The sequence below is a fragment of the Gopherus evgoodei genome, chromosome 8 (assembly GCF_007399415.2).
Source record: "Gopherus evgoodei ecotype Sinaloan lineage chromosome 8, rGopEvg1_v1.p, whole genome shotgun sequence".
Classification (NCBI taxonomy): Eukaryota; Metazoa; Chordata; order Testudines; family Testudinidae; genus Gopherus; species Gopherus evgoodei.
In genome coordinates, this window is record NC_044329.1 from 45,907,187 (window position 1) to 45,927,283 (window position 20,097).

At 45.2% G+C, this 20,097-nt stretch overlaps 1 protein-coding gene across 6 annotated transcripts in view; it reads right to left on the reverse strand.

Annotated features, from left to right (window-relative positions):
* Nucleotides 1-20,097, reverse strand: part of PACS2 (phosphofurin acidic cluster sorting protein 2) — a 178,247-nt gene that overhangs the window by 54,548 nt on the left and 103,602 nt on the right. For all 6 annotated transcript variants that reach the window (XM_030574056.1, XM_030574058.1, XM_030574055.1 and 3 more), the window contains exons 14-17: nt 19,039-19,143; nt 15,003-15,109; nt 9,295-9,449; nt 3,775-3,885 (exon numbers count right to left, since the gene is read on the reverse strand). In XM_030574056.1, the coding sequence (XP_030429916.1) occupies nt 3,775-3,885; nt 9,295-9,449; nt 15,003-15,109; nt 19,039-19,143 (478 nt within the window). The remainder of the gene's footprint in view (nt 1-3,774; nt 3,886-9,294; nt 9,450-15,002; nt 15,110-19,038; nt 19,144-20,097) is intronic.

The window sequence follows — 20,097 nt, forward strand, 5'->3', positions numbered from 1 at the left end:
CTGTCCAGCAGGGCGTTATAGAGCTGGACAACTGACAGGAGCTGCATCTGGAGGCAGTGCATGTGCAAGTGGGCATGCAGCGTTACATAGGTGCAGGCCATCACGTGCCCAAGGAGACAGCGGCACACCATGGTGCAGGGGTTGTGGTGTAGGTCCACCACCACAGCCATCAGCGCAGTGAAGCGGTCCACCAGCAGAAAGGCACCAGCCGCCATGGAAATGTGGCAGGCACCGAAGAAGTAGATCCTCTGTTTAGGACAAGTGCTGATTTCTTCTCGTTGATGCAAACGCCAAGAGTAGTGAGGAGAGAGCAAAGACCATGAATCCAGAACTCTACTAGCTTGGCACAGTTGATAAAGTCATACTTCGCCAGCAGAGCCTGGTAGCTAGTAATGTGAAACTAAATGCTATGGAAGAGAATACTGTCTAGCCCAGGAGATCCAGGCATTTGACTGCCCTGTCTGGAGGGCCAGAGCCATATGCATGCTGTCTCAAGTGTTGTGCCATGTGGGAGGGTGGGAGAAGACAAAATCTGCCCTTACAGGGGGCAAAGTACCTGATTCTGCCTGTTTGGGCATTGAAGGTGTATACCAGACTGCTTGCTGCCCATTAATGATGGTCCCCGGTCAGACAGTGCACATGGCCAGAGAGTTTCCTCCATGAGGAACTTACTGAGATAGAGCAGACAAGCCTCAAATCCATGGTGGGAAGGACCTGCAAATTTCGCAGCAAGATGGGCTTCCCCGAGGCAGTAAAGGCAAGGGTGGTGCTCATTGCTGACTGAGAATGAGCGAGGGCAAAGCACAGTTCTTGAACCCCAGAACACAGGGCATAATCCCCCAGAGAAATGGGGGGAGGGGGAAGAGACGAGGCCCCAAATGGGCGAGGGCAAGACAAACTACACTAACAAACTGTAGAAGATAACAGAAAACTATATGAATTTGACCATGGGGCGGTAAGAAGAAACTACGGTGGTGTCGTCCCGCACAGCCTCATATAACTATGTCTGCACCACCTGCGGGCCTACAGACACTGATACAGAAATCTCACTTGTGTTTGGAATACAAACAGTACTCCTGAGGACATTCTGCACCAAAACGTTAAAAACTCTGCACCAAAACAGAAAAATTCTTCAAGTTTTGTTTGTCAATAAGTAAATGCAGAGGCTCTAGTATGGCAGTGGGGAGCATAGGCCACTGGCTTGCTGAAGGAGGGAGATCACCCTGCAGCTCCATTCCCCCAGGGACACAGACTCAGTGGTGAGGCTGCACCCGACCCTGACACAGCATAAGGCCTGGGCCTGCCCCAGCAACGCCCTAGGGCCCTGCTCCTCTGCACCAAATATGGGGCAGGCAGGCTCAACCAGGCAGGATCCAAATGTGGAGAGGCTCAGTGTGGGGGAATCCAGGTGTGGTGTGAGAGGATTCTGCGTGGGACAATCTGAGTGCAGGCAGCTCAGTGGTGGGTCTAGATGTAGGAGGATCTGGCTGCAAAAAAGCCACCGGGGACGGGGGTGTTTCAGGTGCAGGGGCAATGGGACTCTTAAAGGGGCTTTCAGGTGAAGGTGGTTGGGGCTTAGCAGAGAGGTCTAGGTCTGGGGGTCTCAGTGGGGAGTTGGTGCTGAGGGAGTGGAGCTTGGTGGGGGTCTGGGTGCAGCTAACTGGAGGTCAGTGGCCTAGGGGTCTGGATGTGGAAGCTCATGGTGGTGCAGGAGGTGGGGCATCAGGATGGAGGTTTGAGTGCAGGGAGCTCCATGGAGGGTGGTAGGCTGCAGGGGTAGGGATCCGGAGGCAGGGGTTGAGGTTCAGTGGGGTGGGGTTCAGGTATGGAAGGCTAGGGGGGTTCTGGATGTACCCAGTGAGACTTGGCAGGGGTGTCTGGGTATGGATGCACGAGGGTTGGGTGGATGGGGAAGCAGCTCACTGTACCGTGACCCCTCCCCCACAGCTGAGTAGTGATAGGGGCAGGAGGGAGGGGAGGATGCTGAGCTTTCTGCAGCTTGGAGAAGTTTCTGGGGGTGAGTCTGACACACCCCAGACACTCCTTGCAGAGAAAGAGGAAGTCCTCTCCTCTCCTGCCTCCAGCCCAGTCAGGACTAGCAGCTGATCCCAGCTCAGGGTAGGAGCCACTAACTGGAATGCCCTCAGCCCTGCAGTGATTTACCTCTCCTCCAGTTGCTCCCCATGCCTGAAATGATGTACCTGCTCTGCTAAGGAGTGGTGCATGACTGTTTTTGCAGTTTCCCTTTGCTTCCCTGTCAGAAAGTCTTTTTTCTGCCGGAAAGCAAAGAACTCTGTGGGGGACATGAATTCTGCCACGCGCTGTGGGGCAGAATTCCCTCAGGAGTAAAAAAGGAACCATCATTTGAAAAAGAAATGTAAGTTACCTTCACCCGTCATCTTCTTATTTTAACAAAGTAATTAATTCTTCTGTAGTATCAGAGGGGTAGCCATGTTAGTCTGGATCTGTAAAAAGCGACAAAGAGTCCTGTGGCACCTTATAGACTAACAGAAGTATTGGAGCATAAGCTTTCGTGAGTGAATACCCACTTTGTCTGAATACCCACGAAATCTTATGCTCCAATACTTCTGTTAGTCTATAAGGTGCCACAGGACTCTTTGTCGCTTATTCTTCTGTAGTTTGTCAGAGTTATAACTTGAATATAACTATAATGAGAATTTTGGCTTGGTATGATAAAATTCCATCTTGATGACTTACAGAACTATTTGGCAAATGAATGTTACATAAAAGAATAAAAATGATGATGAGACCCTAGAAGTGAGTGTCAGGTTGTAGAAAAATGATATGGTATTTTAGGAACAGTATATGATTGTGTAATGAAAGGCTCTCTCACAATACACATACAGAAAGGGACAGAATTCAGGTTGCCAATGCATGGATCTACACAGTGTGCGCATTCCTTTTGTCTAAATAACTTATGTAACCTGAATGAGAATGGCAGAGTATTGTTTATAGTCTACTCTGCTTTTGAGGGAAGAAACTGTTAAGTAGAGCAAAGTAGTAAAAAAAAAAAATCTGCATTATACATCTGGTCCCACATGATCTTGTTAGGAAAGCTCCCTAGTAAAGTGACCCATTCATATTTTCTGCTGGTTGAACTGCTTGAGAACAGAATGGGAACTAGTCGCTGATTTGACACTGGCTGGTTCTCACTCAGATTGGGGCAGCTACAAAGGGTGTCTTTCACTGGAACAGATGCTTTCAGCAGACTTCAGAAATAGGATTATTCTCACATGCAAAGGATATTATCGACTTTGAGACAACATAAAAAAAAGAAGAGCTCTGCGTAAGGCCGAAAGCTTGTCTGTCTCACAAACAGAAGTCAGTCCAATAAAAGATATTACCTCCCTCATCATGTGTCTCTAAAATTATATAGATTAGTCAAAACTGCAGAGGATTTGAGGAACTCTTGAAAGACCTAAGAGCTACTAGGGGTAGTTAGCTAAAGTGATGAGGAAGACCCATGGACAAAAAAACAACCAACCAAGATCTGGGGAAAAATACAGAAATCCTGAGAAAGGCAGTGAATCTCTTGAAGCAGCAGTGGAAGACCACAAAGAATGACATTTAAAGACTGCAAAAAAGAGTTAGCATCTGAAAAAGCAATATGGAATTGGGGAGCTGTGGGAAGATACTGAAATTCTCTAAACTCTTAGATTTGTAGCTCTTGCATTTATCTGCAAATTTTCTAACATTACTAACTCATTCAAGCCGTTTGCTCCATGCACCCCAAAAATTAAAACAGGCTCTTACCACTCGTCTGTGCTTCAAGTTTATTAAACAAATCTCTCCAGGCAAAGTCTTGGAAGAAGTTGTTGTACCTGTAATCTACAGAGCCTAGATACTTCGCCACTGGATGAGAACCTAAGAGGAGAGAAAAATAAGCCAGTTGCTCCAAATGCTGAACACATGGACAGTATTAGGCTTGGTCAACACTAAACAGTTAGGTTGACCCAGCTATGTTGTGCAGGGGTCAGAAAAATCCACCTGAGCAAGGCTGGTAAGCCGATCAAAATCCCCATGTAAGCAGCACTCTGCCAATGGAAGAGTTCTTCCATTGACCCATCCAGGGAGGTGGATTACCTGTGCCAATGGGAGAACCCCTCCCGTTGGCATATATATTGTCTGCTGTGCCGCTGGAGCATTTCAAGTGTAGACAAGCCCTTAGTATAGAAAGAATTTAAGCTCAACACAAAATTATCTAGATGCTCCATTAGGATGTTTTCAGTTGCAACAAAGCAATTTAGGCCAGAGTTTTCAGACTTGTGTGTTTAAAGTTAGGATCCTAGACAAAAGTGGCCTCTTTTCAGGAGTGATGAGCATCTGCAGCTCGCACTGACTTCAACACAGAAGCACAGCCACATAGGTTTCTCCCCAGTTATGAATTTCTTGGCATTTTAGCTAATGATGCCCATCAGGCAGCCATTGTACAGAAATATTCATATTCTTCAGCTAAAGAGAAATAAATAACCACACAGTGGAGATGCAAATTAGATATCTAGAGCCAATGACAATGCAGACAGATCCCAACATGGAGTTGTTCCCTCAATAACCAAGCTGTGGCGACGCAAGACTCTCTGCTCCAATTGTGTAGTAAAATCCCTACTACTCAGGCCAAACGTTCTTGGTACAGGAGCCAAACTGTTTCCCAGCATCAGAGACACTGTTTCAGTTTGAGTCCCTTGAGCAGACCTAAACATTCTGAAGTGTAAACAAAAGCAAAAGTAAGAGACTGAAGAAAACAAGGACTGATAAACTGCTGAGGAGAAATACACTTGTAAAATAGTGAGACCACATGCGTCTCACGAAGTGGGTATTCACCCACGAAAGCTCATGCTCCAATACGTCTGTTAGTCTATAACATGCCAGAGGACTCTTTGAAGCTCTTCTGTTGTGGCTCAACTCCTACTCCCGCTTTAGTCAAAGGGAATTTTGCAAATTACTTTAACAGCAGCATGTGCATCAGATCCTTCCTTCCACTCTGCAGGTCACCAGGGCTCTTGCCCTCAAAACAGCTGTGATATGGTCTGTGTTTTAATTCAGAGAAGACACTCTCTTCTCTAAATTCTGTTCTAACTCATATCACATCTGTTCCAAAACAAGGAGGGTGCAATTTAATTCAACCCAGAAAAATCTCAGGTTTTTTTACCCGGGGTGGGGGGAGGAGACGGGGAAGGCAATGAAAAAAAATAAAGGTTTTATTAATAAGACGTGAAATGTAAACAGAGTTGGCAAAGAAAAGCTTGCAGTTCTACCAGAGTGTCCACCCACACACTTGCTAAATGTGTCCCAAGACAACTAACTAGTTAGCCTACTGCTCTAATCAGTCATTAAATACACACTTTTATCAGCATATTTGCTTTTCCAGCTTTACTGAAAAGCTTTACAAAGCTTTACAACATTCAGATTTGCATGGTCAGAGAAAGGGTTGACTGACAGAGCTGGCTGAGGTGGTGGTCAAGGCATTTAAAAACTACGTTCTGGAGTTAGCAATTCTGACTCTTGTCGAAAATCTTCTACCATTTTGAGATGGGCTTTCACAGCTTCCTCCAACACCAGATTAGTGATCAAAATCTGGATACTAAATTTTAAATGCTAGAGGAGGCCAGAACTCAGGATTATGCCTTCCATCAGCCGCATTCTAGCCTATACTGTTCTGTACTCAATGTTTTCTGTATTTGGGATTAGTCGTGTTGGCCAAGTAACGGAAAGGTTCCATAACTTCGCCAAATCTCTCGATTTTATCTTTGTGTGCTTCCAATTCTTTAAATAGCTACCCGCATTTCCACTGGGACTGTGACATTTGTGTCATGAGCCTATAATCTGCCAAAGTTCCCCGAAATTCACCTCCAATTGTAATGCCACTCTGGAGTATCCCTTGTGTAAAAAGCATACCATGTTTCCAATCAAAATCCAACTTGTACCAGTGCAAGTTTTAACACATCTGTATTGTTGAATGCAAACAGAAGAACTTCCCTAGTTCCACTGCTTTTCTTTGGAAGCTGGGACATTAAATCTTTTCTGGACCACCAAACAGAAGGCTGCCGGTGGCTGCAAAATAATTTCTCAACATGTCAAGCACAATAAGCTTTAGGACTGTGCTACGTTACTTCTTTCTCAATGAGTTTTAAATAGTGTTTTGAATACCCATACACCAGGAATTGGGGCAGAGGATGAATTCCTTTGAGTTTGTAAAGCAAATAGCACAAGATGGATGTTATGGAAACCAGTAATAAAAATGAACGCTTTGAGACGTTCTCTCCTTTGTTGTTCTGAAAAAATGGTGAAGGTCTTCTTGTCATACTTTTCTCTGCATTCCTGGAGGGTATCTTCAGTCATTTGGACACAATATGGTCTTTTCAGTCCTAGAATCAATGGCATTATGCAGGAAAGTATTTTTCCTATGTGGACATTCACAGCCACAATAGGACAATTTCTAACCTTCAACCAACCACCTTGCATTAATATCAATGTAATTTTTTTTATCTCTTCTTTTTTCCTTCATTTTTTTTTACATGCAGCATCTAGCAGTGAACCTGTGAGCATAAGTCTCTCTGAAGGAGACTATTCACTACAAAATGATTCAATTTATTTATTTCAGTTGTTCATTCTGCTCTACATCAAAGACAATGTTACCAGCATAAAAGAGGTTATAACTTTCTATGAGGGTCAAGTCTTTGTCTTTCAGTTGTTTTCATGGCATAACCAATGCTTGATCTTCAGCATTTTTTGGCTCCTGAATCAAGCCGATGCTGAAGAGCTGATGGAAAGTTGGGAACTGGTGCCTAAACAGAGTTGATTGGGTGTTTTTCAATTAAACATCTGTTGTTGGAAAACACTGCTCCATCAAAACAAACTGTTCACAGGAGAAGGTCTGTATCAACAGATATCCCATAACAAAAACATTTTGAAGTTCTCAAAACATTCTGTTTCATCATTTTCAAACCTCAAATGTTCCAAGACTTTTCACTTTACAACTGTAAGTTAATTTATAGTAAACAAATTCAAAAAAAGTTGAAATAAAAAAAACAAGCTGTTTTGACCAATTCAATAATTTATTTTCCCCCTCTAGTTCATGAAAATATGAAATAGACTTTTTGGCCCAATTCAGGCTGGGATTTTTTTTTAAATCTCAAAAAATTGTATGGGACCAGAAAACTATTTCCTACCCAGCTTTACTTAAATCAGAAATTCTCAGCCTTTTTCTTTCTGAGCCCGCCCCCGCCCCCCAACATGCTATAAAAACTCCAAAGCTCATTTGTGCCACAATAACTGGTTTTCTGCATATAAAAAAGCCAGGGCCAGTGTTAGGGGGCAACAAGCAGGGCAATTGCCTGGGACTTCATGCCACAGGGCTCCCCGTAAAGCTACATTGCTCGGGGTTCGTCTTCAGCCCTGGGTGGCAGGGTTCAGGGCCCTGAGCTTCAGACCCATATGGCAGGGTTTTCGCTTTCTGCCCTGGGCTCCAGTGAGTCCAACGCTGGCCTTTCTTGGCTGACCCCCGAAACCTGCTCAAGGCCCCCCAGGGGCCCTGGACTCCTGGTTGAGAACCATTGACTTAAATCATCACCACAGCCCTGCACCCTCAACTCCTCATTTCTAGCCCTACCCCAGAGCCTGCACCCCCAACCAGAGCCCTCATCCCCTCCCGCATCCCAACCCCAATTCATGGCTCGACATACAATTTCTATTCCCGGATGTGGCCCTCGGGCAAAATAGTTTGCCATTGCTGCTCTAGCAGGATCAGGCTCTTCTGCATTTATACACAAAAGTTTCAATCAATGGCACATTTGATCCCGATGAAAGATTTCTCTGTCCATTGAGATGAACACTAACTGTTCTATCTTGCTACTTTAACTCTTGACTGTGGCTAGATTTCCCTTGACAAGTAATATTTGATTTCATTACTTCAGTATATTCCATCACTTGACTTCTACCACCTCCTTTAGAATGCGAGTCAGGTAAATTGATATGTTGATATATGGTAGTAACTGACCACTTGTTTATAGCACAGATCAGTAGCTTTCACATTCACTATGCTTGAAATGGAAACAACCACTTACTGAATTCAAAATTAAGATTGAAAAAAATCTCACTAGTCACTTTTATATAGAGCTATGTTATCAGGTGCTCTGCACGTTTCCCAGAAGCTCCTAAATTCTTGCAAACCCAGCTCATAACTCCATCCTTGCTTATCCATCCAATGACATTTGATTCAAACCACTAGCCAAGCCCCACTCTGCAATCAGTCCACCCACTTCTCTTCTCCAGGCTTCTAGACAGTTCTAGAACATGTGTAATTGTTTCTCAATGAACATACCAAGAACTTTGATCTTCTCATCACTAACATTTTTTAAGTTTTTCATTCATAGTCTGACAGTTTAGACACTAGAAAAATTAGGCTGACTTCAAATGTGTTGTGATCACATCAGCTAGAATGACCTAGGAGCTGAAAGAATGAAGAGAAACTCTCCTGAAAACTGAAGTTACACTGAGCTAATTTTTTCCTGCACTCAACTACATATGGGATTTGCAGAAGAGCCTGGTGAGCAGTGGGCATGGAAGAGGAGGGATGAGGGAAGTTGTTAACATAGATGAGAAGGAGGGAGATAGGAAGGTAGAAGGAATGGCCAAAAAATTCCCCTCTGCCCCCCCTCCTCAGCTTACCATTCTGCAATTTCAGAGACCATTTAGTTTTTTTGTAGTTTTCTTCTCTTCAATTTAAAATGTGTAACAATAATTTAAAGGTGCTTCCTCTTAACTGAGTATTAACCATACTCTGAGTTCAACAGCCTCTCAGTTACTTTCTATGAACATCTTGAGCTGCAGTCTCAGAAATAAGAGTCCAGAAAACAGTCATTATTTCAAACACTACTTGCACCATAATAAATCATAGCAATAGCAAAACATTCACAAAAGTTCATTATACACTTAAGTTAAAAGTACACTGCAAGAGGATTAATATTGTAACACTGCTCTGTCTTGGAAGAGCTCATTTCAATCCGCTGCATTTAATATGAATGATTAATGGCTGCTTCCCAACAATAGTTTAGGATTCAGCATCAGGCACGTGAAGATGAAATTCACTAATGTGACAGGACCGTAACAAATATTAAATATGATAGCAATGAAGTATTTGTCTCATTTAATGGCCAGCAAGAATGTGGCCCTTGGAACACATCCTAACCAAGATTTCCCTGAAGGCAATTCATGAGAGAACACATTTGATTTAAGCCATTAATCTTTCTGTGAAGAAAATATTGACGTATTTACCTAGTGGGATGATCAAAAATCTCATGTAGCTGAGCCAGTCCGGGGTTTTGTGAGACAGCTGCTCTACAAAGAGCCTCAACACAGCACTGAGGTAATTCTGGGCTCCGGCCACTGCAATTTTAATGGGGTTTGGAGGCTGAGAATTGCAGTTACAGCTAGACAAAAAAAGAGGGAACATATCTATCATTTGCCTTCTAAATAACTATTTTAAAGTCAGTCAGGAAGACTGCTTGATATAGACAATCTAGTCAATGGCGGCCTCACAGGAATGAGCTACTCCAGCATGTAGGACAATCATACACTGAGCAGCATCTTAGAACATATTAATGAAATGTAACATTTGCTTCAGAAACATGGACTTTCAATTGTTCTCCCTGCTCTCTCTCCACCCCCCAACTCTTTCCAAGCTATGAAAACCTGTACTTGAGTTTTCCATGTAGGATTCAATTATACTTGGTCGTGTTGGGAAAAATGACCATAAGGCACCCCCTGGCATGCACTGCTAACTTCAGTTACTTTGGGGGTTCTGCACTGAAATAAAACATCTGCGCCTGTCCCACGTCAGCTGACTCAGGCTCGTGGGGCTCAGGAGCTGCAGAATTGCAATGCAGACATTTGGGCTCAGGTTGGAGCCTGGGCTCTGGGACACCACTGTCCAGCCCAAGCCCAAATGTCTACACTGCAAGAAGCCCCACTTCCAGAGCAAGCTGACATGGGACAGCCGCACGTGTTTTCTTGCAGCGTAGACATACCTTTACTCTCACATTTTTACAAACTATTTTTAAAAATCTTCCCATCAGTCTCCTTCCCAAGACTTCTAGAGGTTTCCTCACTGGGTATTAAGTCTAGAACCAGAGACTTGCTCTATGCAACAAATTTCACTGAGAATGATGTAAAATTGACTGTATGCAGAGAATTACCCACAAATATTTGATCTTATCCCTGCACTCACATTGCTGAAGGGTAACAACTTCCCTCACTATGCTAGAGTATTGGTGGCTGAAGTCTCAGGCTGAAGCTAATCATCTATGGCATAAAAAGTTGACTTGTTATACTGTGGCTGTACAGGAGGCAAAGAAATGGTTCTTTGCTTCCATTATCACATCCACAGGATCCTAGACACACTTATGCAGAGTTGTGGATAGCTTTGTTAATCTGAGCTGTCTGTGTAGTGACTGGTCTGATGTTCCTCTCAGAACCAGATTAAGTCACAGGTACTACAAGATTGCACCTATGGCCTTATCTTCTGAGGTCTGAGATTAAATATGACCGTGTAGATCAGAGGTGGGCAAACTATGGCCCGCGGGACCGTCCTGCCTGGCCCTTGAGCTCCTGGCCCCTCCCTTGCAGCCTCAGCTCACTGCCCTGGTGGCACAAGGCGCTGGGTAGCACGACTGTAAGCTCCTGCCAGGCGGCATGGTTGATTCTGGCAGCGAGTGGGGCGGAGAGGGGAGGTTGGATAGGAATGGGAGTCCTGGGGGTGCCTGTCAGGGGGCAAGGGTGTGGATAGGGGTTGGGGCAGTTAGGGGACAGGGAGGGTTGGATAGGGGGTGGGGTCCTGGAGGATTGGTTAGGGGAGGGGGTGGTCAGGGGACAAGGAGTAGGGGGGGTTGGATGGGTCAGGGGTTCTAAGGGGGACAGTCACGGGGCAGATAGAGGGCAGGGGCCAGGCTGTTTGGGGAGACACAACCTTCCCTCCTCATCCCTCCATACAGTTTGGAAACTCTGAAGTGGCCCTCGGGCCAAAAAGTTTGCCCACCCCTGGTGTAGATCAATGTTGTTACCATTGTTATATAATTTCAACAAATCTTGTCCAAATTATGTCAAGTAAGATGTCTACGGAAAGGTTACGATTATGCTATTTGTATGCATGTATCATTTTTGTATTTGAAGTTATGAGCTTTGGCTCTATACCTGTATTTCAAATATATTTGCTCTTAGGGTAATGTCCACAAGGTATTTAGCCTGCACATCTTGATGGAACTATTCAAATTAAGTGGCTCATCAGGGAACACTTAACTCACAATGGACCATCGGAGAAGCCGAACTACACTTAATGAATGGACTTTCTTGTGCATGTTCCATCTGGAATATAGGTAATGGCTTCTGCTGTGATTAAGGACACATCTTCACTGGCAACGTTAAAGCCCTGCCATGACAACACTTTAATGTGGCTTGTGTAATCGCAGCAGACCGCTGGGACAGAGCTCTCCCAGCGCTCTAAAAAAACCCATCTCCACGAGAGGAATAGCTCCCAGCGCTGGTACACTGGCACATTAGAGTGCTGAAACTTGCAGTGCTCGGGGGAGGGAAGGGGGTGTTTTTTCACACCCCTGAACAAGAAAGTTGCAGCGTTGTAAAAGTGCCAGTGTAGACAAGCCCTAAGCGAAATCATGCATGGACATGTGACTTGCCCATGTGACTCCAAACACTATCTTGTTCACTGCGATTTTCCACTAGCTGTACTGAGGGCTTTGTTTGAAACAATGGATTTCCCTCCACATGGCAGAAGCTATAAAAGGCCCTGGAAACATCTCCATTTTGCTTCTTTCCTGCTCAAACCTCTGGACTATGAACTTATACTACTGGAAGCATTCTAACCAAGTAATTGAGGACTTTCCAATGATTTGGAAGTAACCACAGATTTGACTTAAGCCAGGAGTTTATTCCCTCACTGCTACAAGCCTGAACCAATAACTTTGCATTTATTATATGTATTTGATTCCTTTAACTAATTTTAACTCTCCTCTTTCTTTCTTTTTATACATAAATCTTTAGATTTTAGATACTAAAACCTAAAGATTTTTTAGATACTAAAATTGGCAACAGTGTGATTATTGGGTAAGATCTGAGTTGTATACTGATCTGGGTGTAGGGCTGGTCCTTTCGGATTAGAAGAACCTTTTGTTTGATGAAACTGGTTTTAAAAAAACACTCATAGACTCAGACTCTAGGACTGGAAGGGACCTCGAGAGGTCATCGAGTCCAGTCCCCTGCCCTCATGGCAGGACCAATTACTGTCTAGACCATCCCTAACAGACATTTATCTAACCTACTCTTAAATATCTCCAGAGATGGAGATTCCACAACCTCCCTAGGCAATTTATTCCAGTGTTTAACTACCCTGACAGTTAGGAACTTTTTCCTAATGTCCAACCTAAATCTCCCTTGCTGCAGTTTAAGCCCATTGCTTCTTATTCTATCATTGGAGGCTAAGGTGAACAAGTTTTCTCCCTCCTCCTGATGACACCCTTTTAGATACCTGAAAACTGCTATCAGGTCCCCTCTCAGTCTTCTCTTTTCCACACTAAACAAACCCAATTCCTTCAGCCTTCCTTCATAGGTCATGTTCTCAAGACCTTTCATCATTCTTGTTGCTCTTCTCTGGACCCTCTCCAATTTCTCCACATCTTTCTTGAAATGCGGTGCCCAGAACTGGACACAATACTCCAGTTGAGGCCTAACCAGCGCAGAGTAAAGCGGAAGAATGACTTCTCGTGTCTTGTTTACAACACACCTGTTAATGCATCCCAGAATCATGTTTGCTTTTTTTGCAACAGTATCACACTGTTGACTCATATTAAGCTTGTGGTCTACTATGACCCCATCTTTAAGTTTAGTGTCTGAGTGTTGAATCCAGGACTGGAATACCTGAGGAAACTGCTTTTTTGACTCCTTGTTAGCCAATGTGGTGAAACAAGTTTACTTTTGTTGCTGGTTTGGTATATCTTATGGGAGAATAACCACCAGTTTTGGGGTTTGTGTGCCCTATTTCTCAGCAGTTAGTCCTGAATTTGGTATTTTCAGTTGTGACCAACGAAGGCATGGTTACACTCCCTTAGAACAATGAGTTTCCAGCTCTCATGGTTAAAGTTTGAAAATAAGAACAGTGTGGTGCTTGAGTCTGCAGGAAGCCCAAAACAATAGCTCTGGGAGGCGTGAACTGTCCTGTTAATCTCACTGAAGATGTTAACTCCCAGGCCCACTGCTCTGGTGGGTCCTCCCAGCACTACCCCAACAGAGATATGCCCAGGCTGTTACTGAGTACTAAAGGAAACACCTCCCTACTGCTACCAGCTCCTCTCTGGGAAACATGTACCCCTTGCTGCAGCACCTGGGGAAACATGGGGGCCCTGTGTTGCTGCCCCTACCTCCCTGGGAGGGGCCCCCCCATTCCAAATGGGGGAAGAAGCCATCCCTCGACCTTAAACTGGCTCATTCCCGCTTGAGAGCCAATCTTCTGTTTCTGAGGCCATGGCTACGCTTACAGTTCTGCAGTGCTGGTAGTTACAGCTGTGTTCGTACAGCTGTGTAGGGCCAGCGCTGCAGTGTGGCCACACTGACAGCTACCAGCACTGCAGTGTGGCCACATTTGCAGCGCTGTTGGGAGTGGTGCATTGTGGGCAGCTATCCCAGCATTCAAGTGGCTGCAACGTGCTTTTCAAAAGAGGGGGGTGGGGTGGAATGTGACAGGGAGCGTGGAGGAGATAGACAGAATGGATTTTTGGTGTTGACTCTGTTCTCAGCTCCCTGCCTTGCAAGTTCTAAGGACTGGAAGACACACAGTGCCTACCTTCAATCATTTTAAAAGTTCTGACCCCTTCGCCCACCCCTCTCTCATTCACTAAATGCAAATTATGTACTCCTAAATAGCCGTCAGACCAGATAAGCATCTGCTCAACATGGACTTCCCCCTCCCCCTCTGCCGTGTGAGCGTGCTGTTTCTCTCTTCAAGCAAACAGCTGTGAACATTCCACAGTAATTCCCCTGCCTGCCTCCGCTCGCTCAGCAAACAGGAGCTGTGTTTGTTTTTAAATAAGCAGTTTGGCTGAACTTCGAGCTCTCCCTTTCTTCCGGTTTGTTGTGGACAGGAATTCTGGGATATCTCCTTATACCCTGGAGGTCAATAAAAGCGCTGGTGGGGTCCACACTTGCTGACCAGCGCTGGATCACCAGCGCTAGAATCGCTACACCCGAGGCTCGACCGGGTGTACAGCCAGCGCTGCAAACAGGGAGTTGCAGCGCTAGCCGTGCTTTGCAAGTGTGGCCACATCCTAAGTTGCAGCACTGTAACCCCCTCACCAGTGCTGCAACTCTCTAGTGTAGCCATGGCCTGAGCAAGGTGGCAGAAGAAAGTGTGGTGAGACAGCTCCCACTGAGTAAGTGCTTTGGATCTCCTGGATCCCTGTCAGTCAGGACAAAGACCTGGGTTTGACACTGAACCAATTGCGGGGGTTTGAAGATAAAGCTCAGGTGTAAGTTGTGACCTACAAAACCCAAACAGCCTGGGTCCTAGCTATCTGTTCCCCTTCCCATCAGAACACTATAGCTGGGGGTCAGTGGAGATACTTCTACCTCAGTATAAGATTTCAGGCAATGTATAATTCCCGCAGTCCCCTAGGCTCTGGGAATTGCTTCCCCTTCTGGATCCAAAATAGCCTGTTTCTTTTCACCTTTAGGGCACGCTGCAAAGACCATCAGATTGCTAGGACATTAGGGAATGGATGAGCTTGAGGTGGTGGGGTGTATTTCTTGACTACATCAATTACAAGAGGGAATACTCATTTCACTTTTGTGGCGTGTAGCTCTCTAGTCTGCCCTGTTAACATATGGTTATTTTACATCATTAGATTGTCTGGAGCTGGGGAATAGACATCTTACTGTACTTAAATTTAAATAATTTAACACTAAATAAAATGTGGACTTACTATCTCTGTATCCTGGAGACAATCGTACTGAAAGCCGCCTGCACATCAGCAGAAGAGCATGTACAGACCACAGGGAGGGTATGTTTTTGCAAGACATCTGAGAGAAACTGGGAAGACAACAAAACGTGTTACAAAGCTCCACCAAAAGGACTTAATTTTACCCAAACTTTTCGTCAGAAACACACATACAGGTAAATTTGCCCTGCTGGGGTATTTTCAGACATAGGTGTTTCCAGCTCCTGGAATTACTGGCTGCACTCCATGCTACAGTTTTCTACGACACCTCTTCCAGAAGTAAAAGCTTAAAGAGGAGCCCTTCTAAGGTATGTCCACACTGGAATCAGAAGCATGACTGTAGCTGGGGTAGATATACCCACAGTAGCTTTAATCTAGCTAGCATGGCTAAAAATAGCAGTGAAGATGCCATGGCAGAGACCCAGTGTGCTAGCAACACAAGTGTGTACCCAGGTTCCAGGCTGGGACATACAGCCAGGGTCTGCGCCACCAAGTCTTCACTGCTATTTTTGGCCATGCTAGCTAGATTAAAGCTAGTCTGTCAGAGCTGCAATCACACCTTTGAATGCAGCATAGGCATACCCTGAGAGTTTCATGTGTGTCTTATTGGCTAGCATGGTGACAACTCTCCCAGGATGTACCACTTCTGGTACCAAGGTGTCACACACAACTATTTCCTCACACACAACTATTTCAAATTTGATGACAATATATATCTCCAGATCAGTGGCACCACCATGGGCACCCGCATGGCCCCACAATATGCCAATATTTTTATGGTCGACCTGGAACAAGGCTTCCTCAGTTCTCGTCCACTCATGCCCCTTCTCTACCTACGCTACACTGATGACATCATCATCTGGACCCCTGGGAAGGAGACTCTGGAAAAATTCCACCACGATTTCAACAGCTTTCACCCCACCATCAACCTCAGCCTGGACCAATCTACAAGGGAGGTCCACTTCCTAGACACCACGGTGCAAATAAGTGATGGTCACATTACCACCACCTTATACTGAAAACCTACCGACCGCTATGCCTACCTTCATGCCTCCAGCTTCCATCCCGGGCACACCACACGATCCATTGTCTACAGCCAAGCACTGAGGTACAACCGCATCTGCTCTAAAGCCTCAGACAGAGACCAACACCTACAAAATCTCCACCAAGCATTCTCAAAACTACAATACGCGCACTAGGAAATAAGGAAACAGATCAACAGAGCCAGACGTGTACCCAGAAGCCTCCTACTGCAAGACAAACCCAAGAAAGAAACCAACAGGAGTCCACTGGCCATCACATACAGTCCCCAGCTAAAACCTCTCCAAAGCATCATCAGGGATCTACAACCCATCCTGGACAATGATCCCACACTTTCACAGGCCTTGGGTGGCAGGCCAGTCCTCGCCCACAGGCAACCTGTCAACCTGAAACATATTCTCACCAGTAACTGCACACCGCACCATAGTAACTCTAGCTCAGGAACCAATCCATGCAACAAACCTCGATGCCAACTCTGCCCACATATCTACACCAGCGACACCATCACAGGACCTAACCAGATCAGCCACACCATCACCGGTTCATTCACCTGCACGTCCACCAATGTAATATATGCCATCATATGCCAGCAATGCCTCTCTGCTATGTACATCGGCCAAACTGGACAGTCGCTACGGAAAAGGATAAATGGACACAAATCAGATATTAGGAATGGCAATATACAAAAACCTGTAGGAGAACACTTCAACCTCCCTGGCCACACTATAGCAGACCTTAAGGTGGCCATCCTGCAGCAAAAAAACTTCAGGACCAGACTTCAAAGAGAAACTGCTGAGCTTCAGTTCATCTGCAAATTTGACACCATCAGCTCAGGATTAAACAAAGACTGTGAATGGCTTGCCAATTACAAAACCAGTTTCTCCTCCCTTGATTTTCACACCTCAACTGCTAGAACAGGGCCTCATCCTCCCTGACTGAACTACCTCATTATCTCTAGCTTGCCTGCATATATATATACCTGCCCCTGGAAATTTCCACTAATGCATCTGACGAAGTGGGTATTCACCCACGAAAGCTCATGCTCCAAAACGTCTGTTAGTCTATAAGGTGCCACAGGATTCTTTGCTGCTATCACACCAGATGTTTCATTACGGCTTCTGGAGAGCAGAATCATGGTGGGATTCCAGCAAGTGGAACCCCAGGGCAGATGGCTCACTACCGACTCCTTCCCCTCCCCCCCTTTTATTTTTTAAACAGTTCACTCCAGGGTTTCCTGCAGAGAACACAAGTTGATTTGTTTTTCTTGCTACAGAAGTACAGCCAGAGTAGCCTCTCTCCCCTGTTCCCCATAAAGGCTGCTATTGATTAAAACAAGAGCTGCTGCAGACTAAACCACTGCAATTACCATTCCAGAAACAATCTAAAAGGGATGAGGAGTAGGCAAGTGGGACATCCCCCCTTCTCACACCGTAAAACCCAAGGAAACCAGCTATGGGACTCTTCTGACCCATACCCTGATGCCCACACACCACATTTTCCTTGACAGTGACAGACTTCACCTCCAGCAGAACTATCCGCTGCTTCCAACTCCTAAGGAAACACTACAGTTAGCGTCTCCCCTCCATCCCCCCATGCAAAGCCTTAATTACAACCTCATGTTTCCCTCACTTAGCCTGGGCACACATCAGCTGCACTGGCTAATGCTGAGACTGTCTGTTTACTACCCAGTTCTTCTTCACCCCACTCTCCATCTGCCCCCCATGCCTCATGCCTGGAGGAAGTGGATGAGGTGGGCCAATCTGATCCACACAAAGCGCGGAGCACCACAGGGGAAGTCCTGTGGCCAACAGCACCACTCCACGCACCTGCTGTCAAGCTGCTTTTAGATTCCCTTAAACCTGATTCTGCAGAAAGCAGGAGTGGTCTAAAAATATCACAGATCAACAATTTCACCTGCAGTAAGGCTAGCAAGCCCATGATCCTCGTACCATCATTCTCCATACTGGACCATTCTAAGTGTTATAGAGAAGGTCTATGAACTATAATATCAGGCACTTTCCACACTTTTTTCTGTTTTGTTTTGTTTTTTAAACATGCCTAGTTTGGTGGGAAAGGAGTGCAACTTGATCTGAAAAAGGCAAACAAGCCTTATCTCCCTGATGAAAAAATAAAGCACTAGCACCGCAATAAGAGCGCAATGGTGGTGTTTACATATTCCACTTTTGAGATATTAAGGTTGCAAGGTACAATTAGCAAATGAACGTGCATGAAAGAAGTGGGTGATATTTTAAAGTTCCCACAGGAATGTTATTTTTTGCACCTGTTACCTGTGCACAAAATTCTTAGCCCTAGCACTGAATTAGTTAATCCTTCCCTGCATTTACTTCTCTTTTAAGACGACATCAAGTATCTGAATGCCCCACTTGTTCTCTCCTTGCCCTGTTCCTCACTTCTACTGGGCATACTCCCTGCTTCTCTCAGCACTGCCCTCCTATGCTAGTTCTGTAGCATCCAAAGGTTTGGTCCTTTGCTGCTCCACTCCATTACAGGGCCAGGAGAGTCCCTGTGCATATGTACTCCTGGGCATCCCCTTCCTCCCACCCCCAGTCCAAGTACCCCATCTCAATGCATTTTCTCACGTTCTTCTTTCAAGTGTAATGGAGAGAAAAACTGTTCAGCCATTTCCAACAAGCAAGGGAAAAAAATCTATCTGATTAACCCAGGAGAATGCCACCTTAAGTGGAAGGAGGGGTGTTGAGGGAAGGCTCATGTTAAGAACCGCCTTGAAGTGTAATAATTCTCTGTGAAAAGAAGATCCCTAGGCCCATGAGTTACCTGCTGCCACAACTCCCAAATGCTATTAGACCCATTTACTAGAGAGCAAAACATGAACCTTAGAGGTTGCTTCGCTTTTCCTTTTATGTAAGCTAAAAATCCTATCCTCCCTGCCCTTTAGAGAGAGCAACAGGAATTGCCTGCAGGGAAATCTAGTCCTCAGCATCCGTTCTCCTGCACTTACCTGGCCCTGCCAGTCCGAAGTATTGACAAGAATAATATTTTCTGGTAGCTGGTCATCAGAAATCAGGATGTGATTCAACTGATCGTACACAGTTTTCCTTGGAATCTGTGAATACAACCCCCCCACCCAAACAGATAATGGAACAGTGGGACAAACTGGCCATGGACCTGAACCAGCAGCATTATTTTTGTGAAGCTCTCTGAGATGCCCTGTATGAAAGATACAAATAAGACTATGTTCTATTTCACCACTCCCAAGAGGCTGTATTTTACAGAAGCTGGGAGCTCAACCACATGAGGCACAGACCCAGTAACGTTTCCAAAGCACATATTCCACAAACTACTGAAGTAGCTGGGACTTGTTTTGTCAGTGATTCTGTGATGATAAAAGGACATACAACAATAAAATCGCTTTATATTAAACAATATCAACTACAGTGACTGCTGGAGGGCTCAATTTTCAAAATAATGGGCAGCAATTTTTTTTTTCTGGGTCCGTTACCAAATTCTGTGGCTAATGAAAGTCCCAGGATGCGGAATAGGGACTTTGCTAGAAACACTTTGGGTACGTCTACATTGCAAAACAACTTGTGGCGGTAAATCTTAGAACCCCGGTCAACTGGCTCTGCCTTGCAGGGGTTGCACAATGTGGCTAAAAACAGTAGTGTGGCCTTTCCCACTTGAGCTCAAGCCTGAGCTCTGGAATGCAGCGAAGGGGGTGAGGTCTCCAAGTCCAGGCTCCAGCCCAAGAGGAAATGCCTACACTGCACTTTTTAGCCCTTTAACAGGAGACTGGGTCAGTGACCCATATTCTGAGGACTTGCTGTGGCTTTTTTTGTTTTTCCCCTTGTGCTATGCACACTGGATCACCTTAGGGAGCCCCTCTGTTTCAGACTAGGCATTTCCTGGGGGTAGTCTTAAGAGATCACCTTTTCTTTCTTTTTTGCTGCCATTTGCCCGACAGTCTTTTTCAGTGTTATCCTAGTTGATATAAAGCAACACACTAATCAAAAGCACTGAGAATAGACAGAAAATGAGACATCAGCTGAGAAAAAAAACC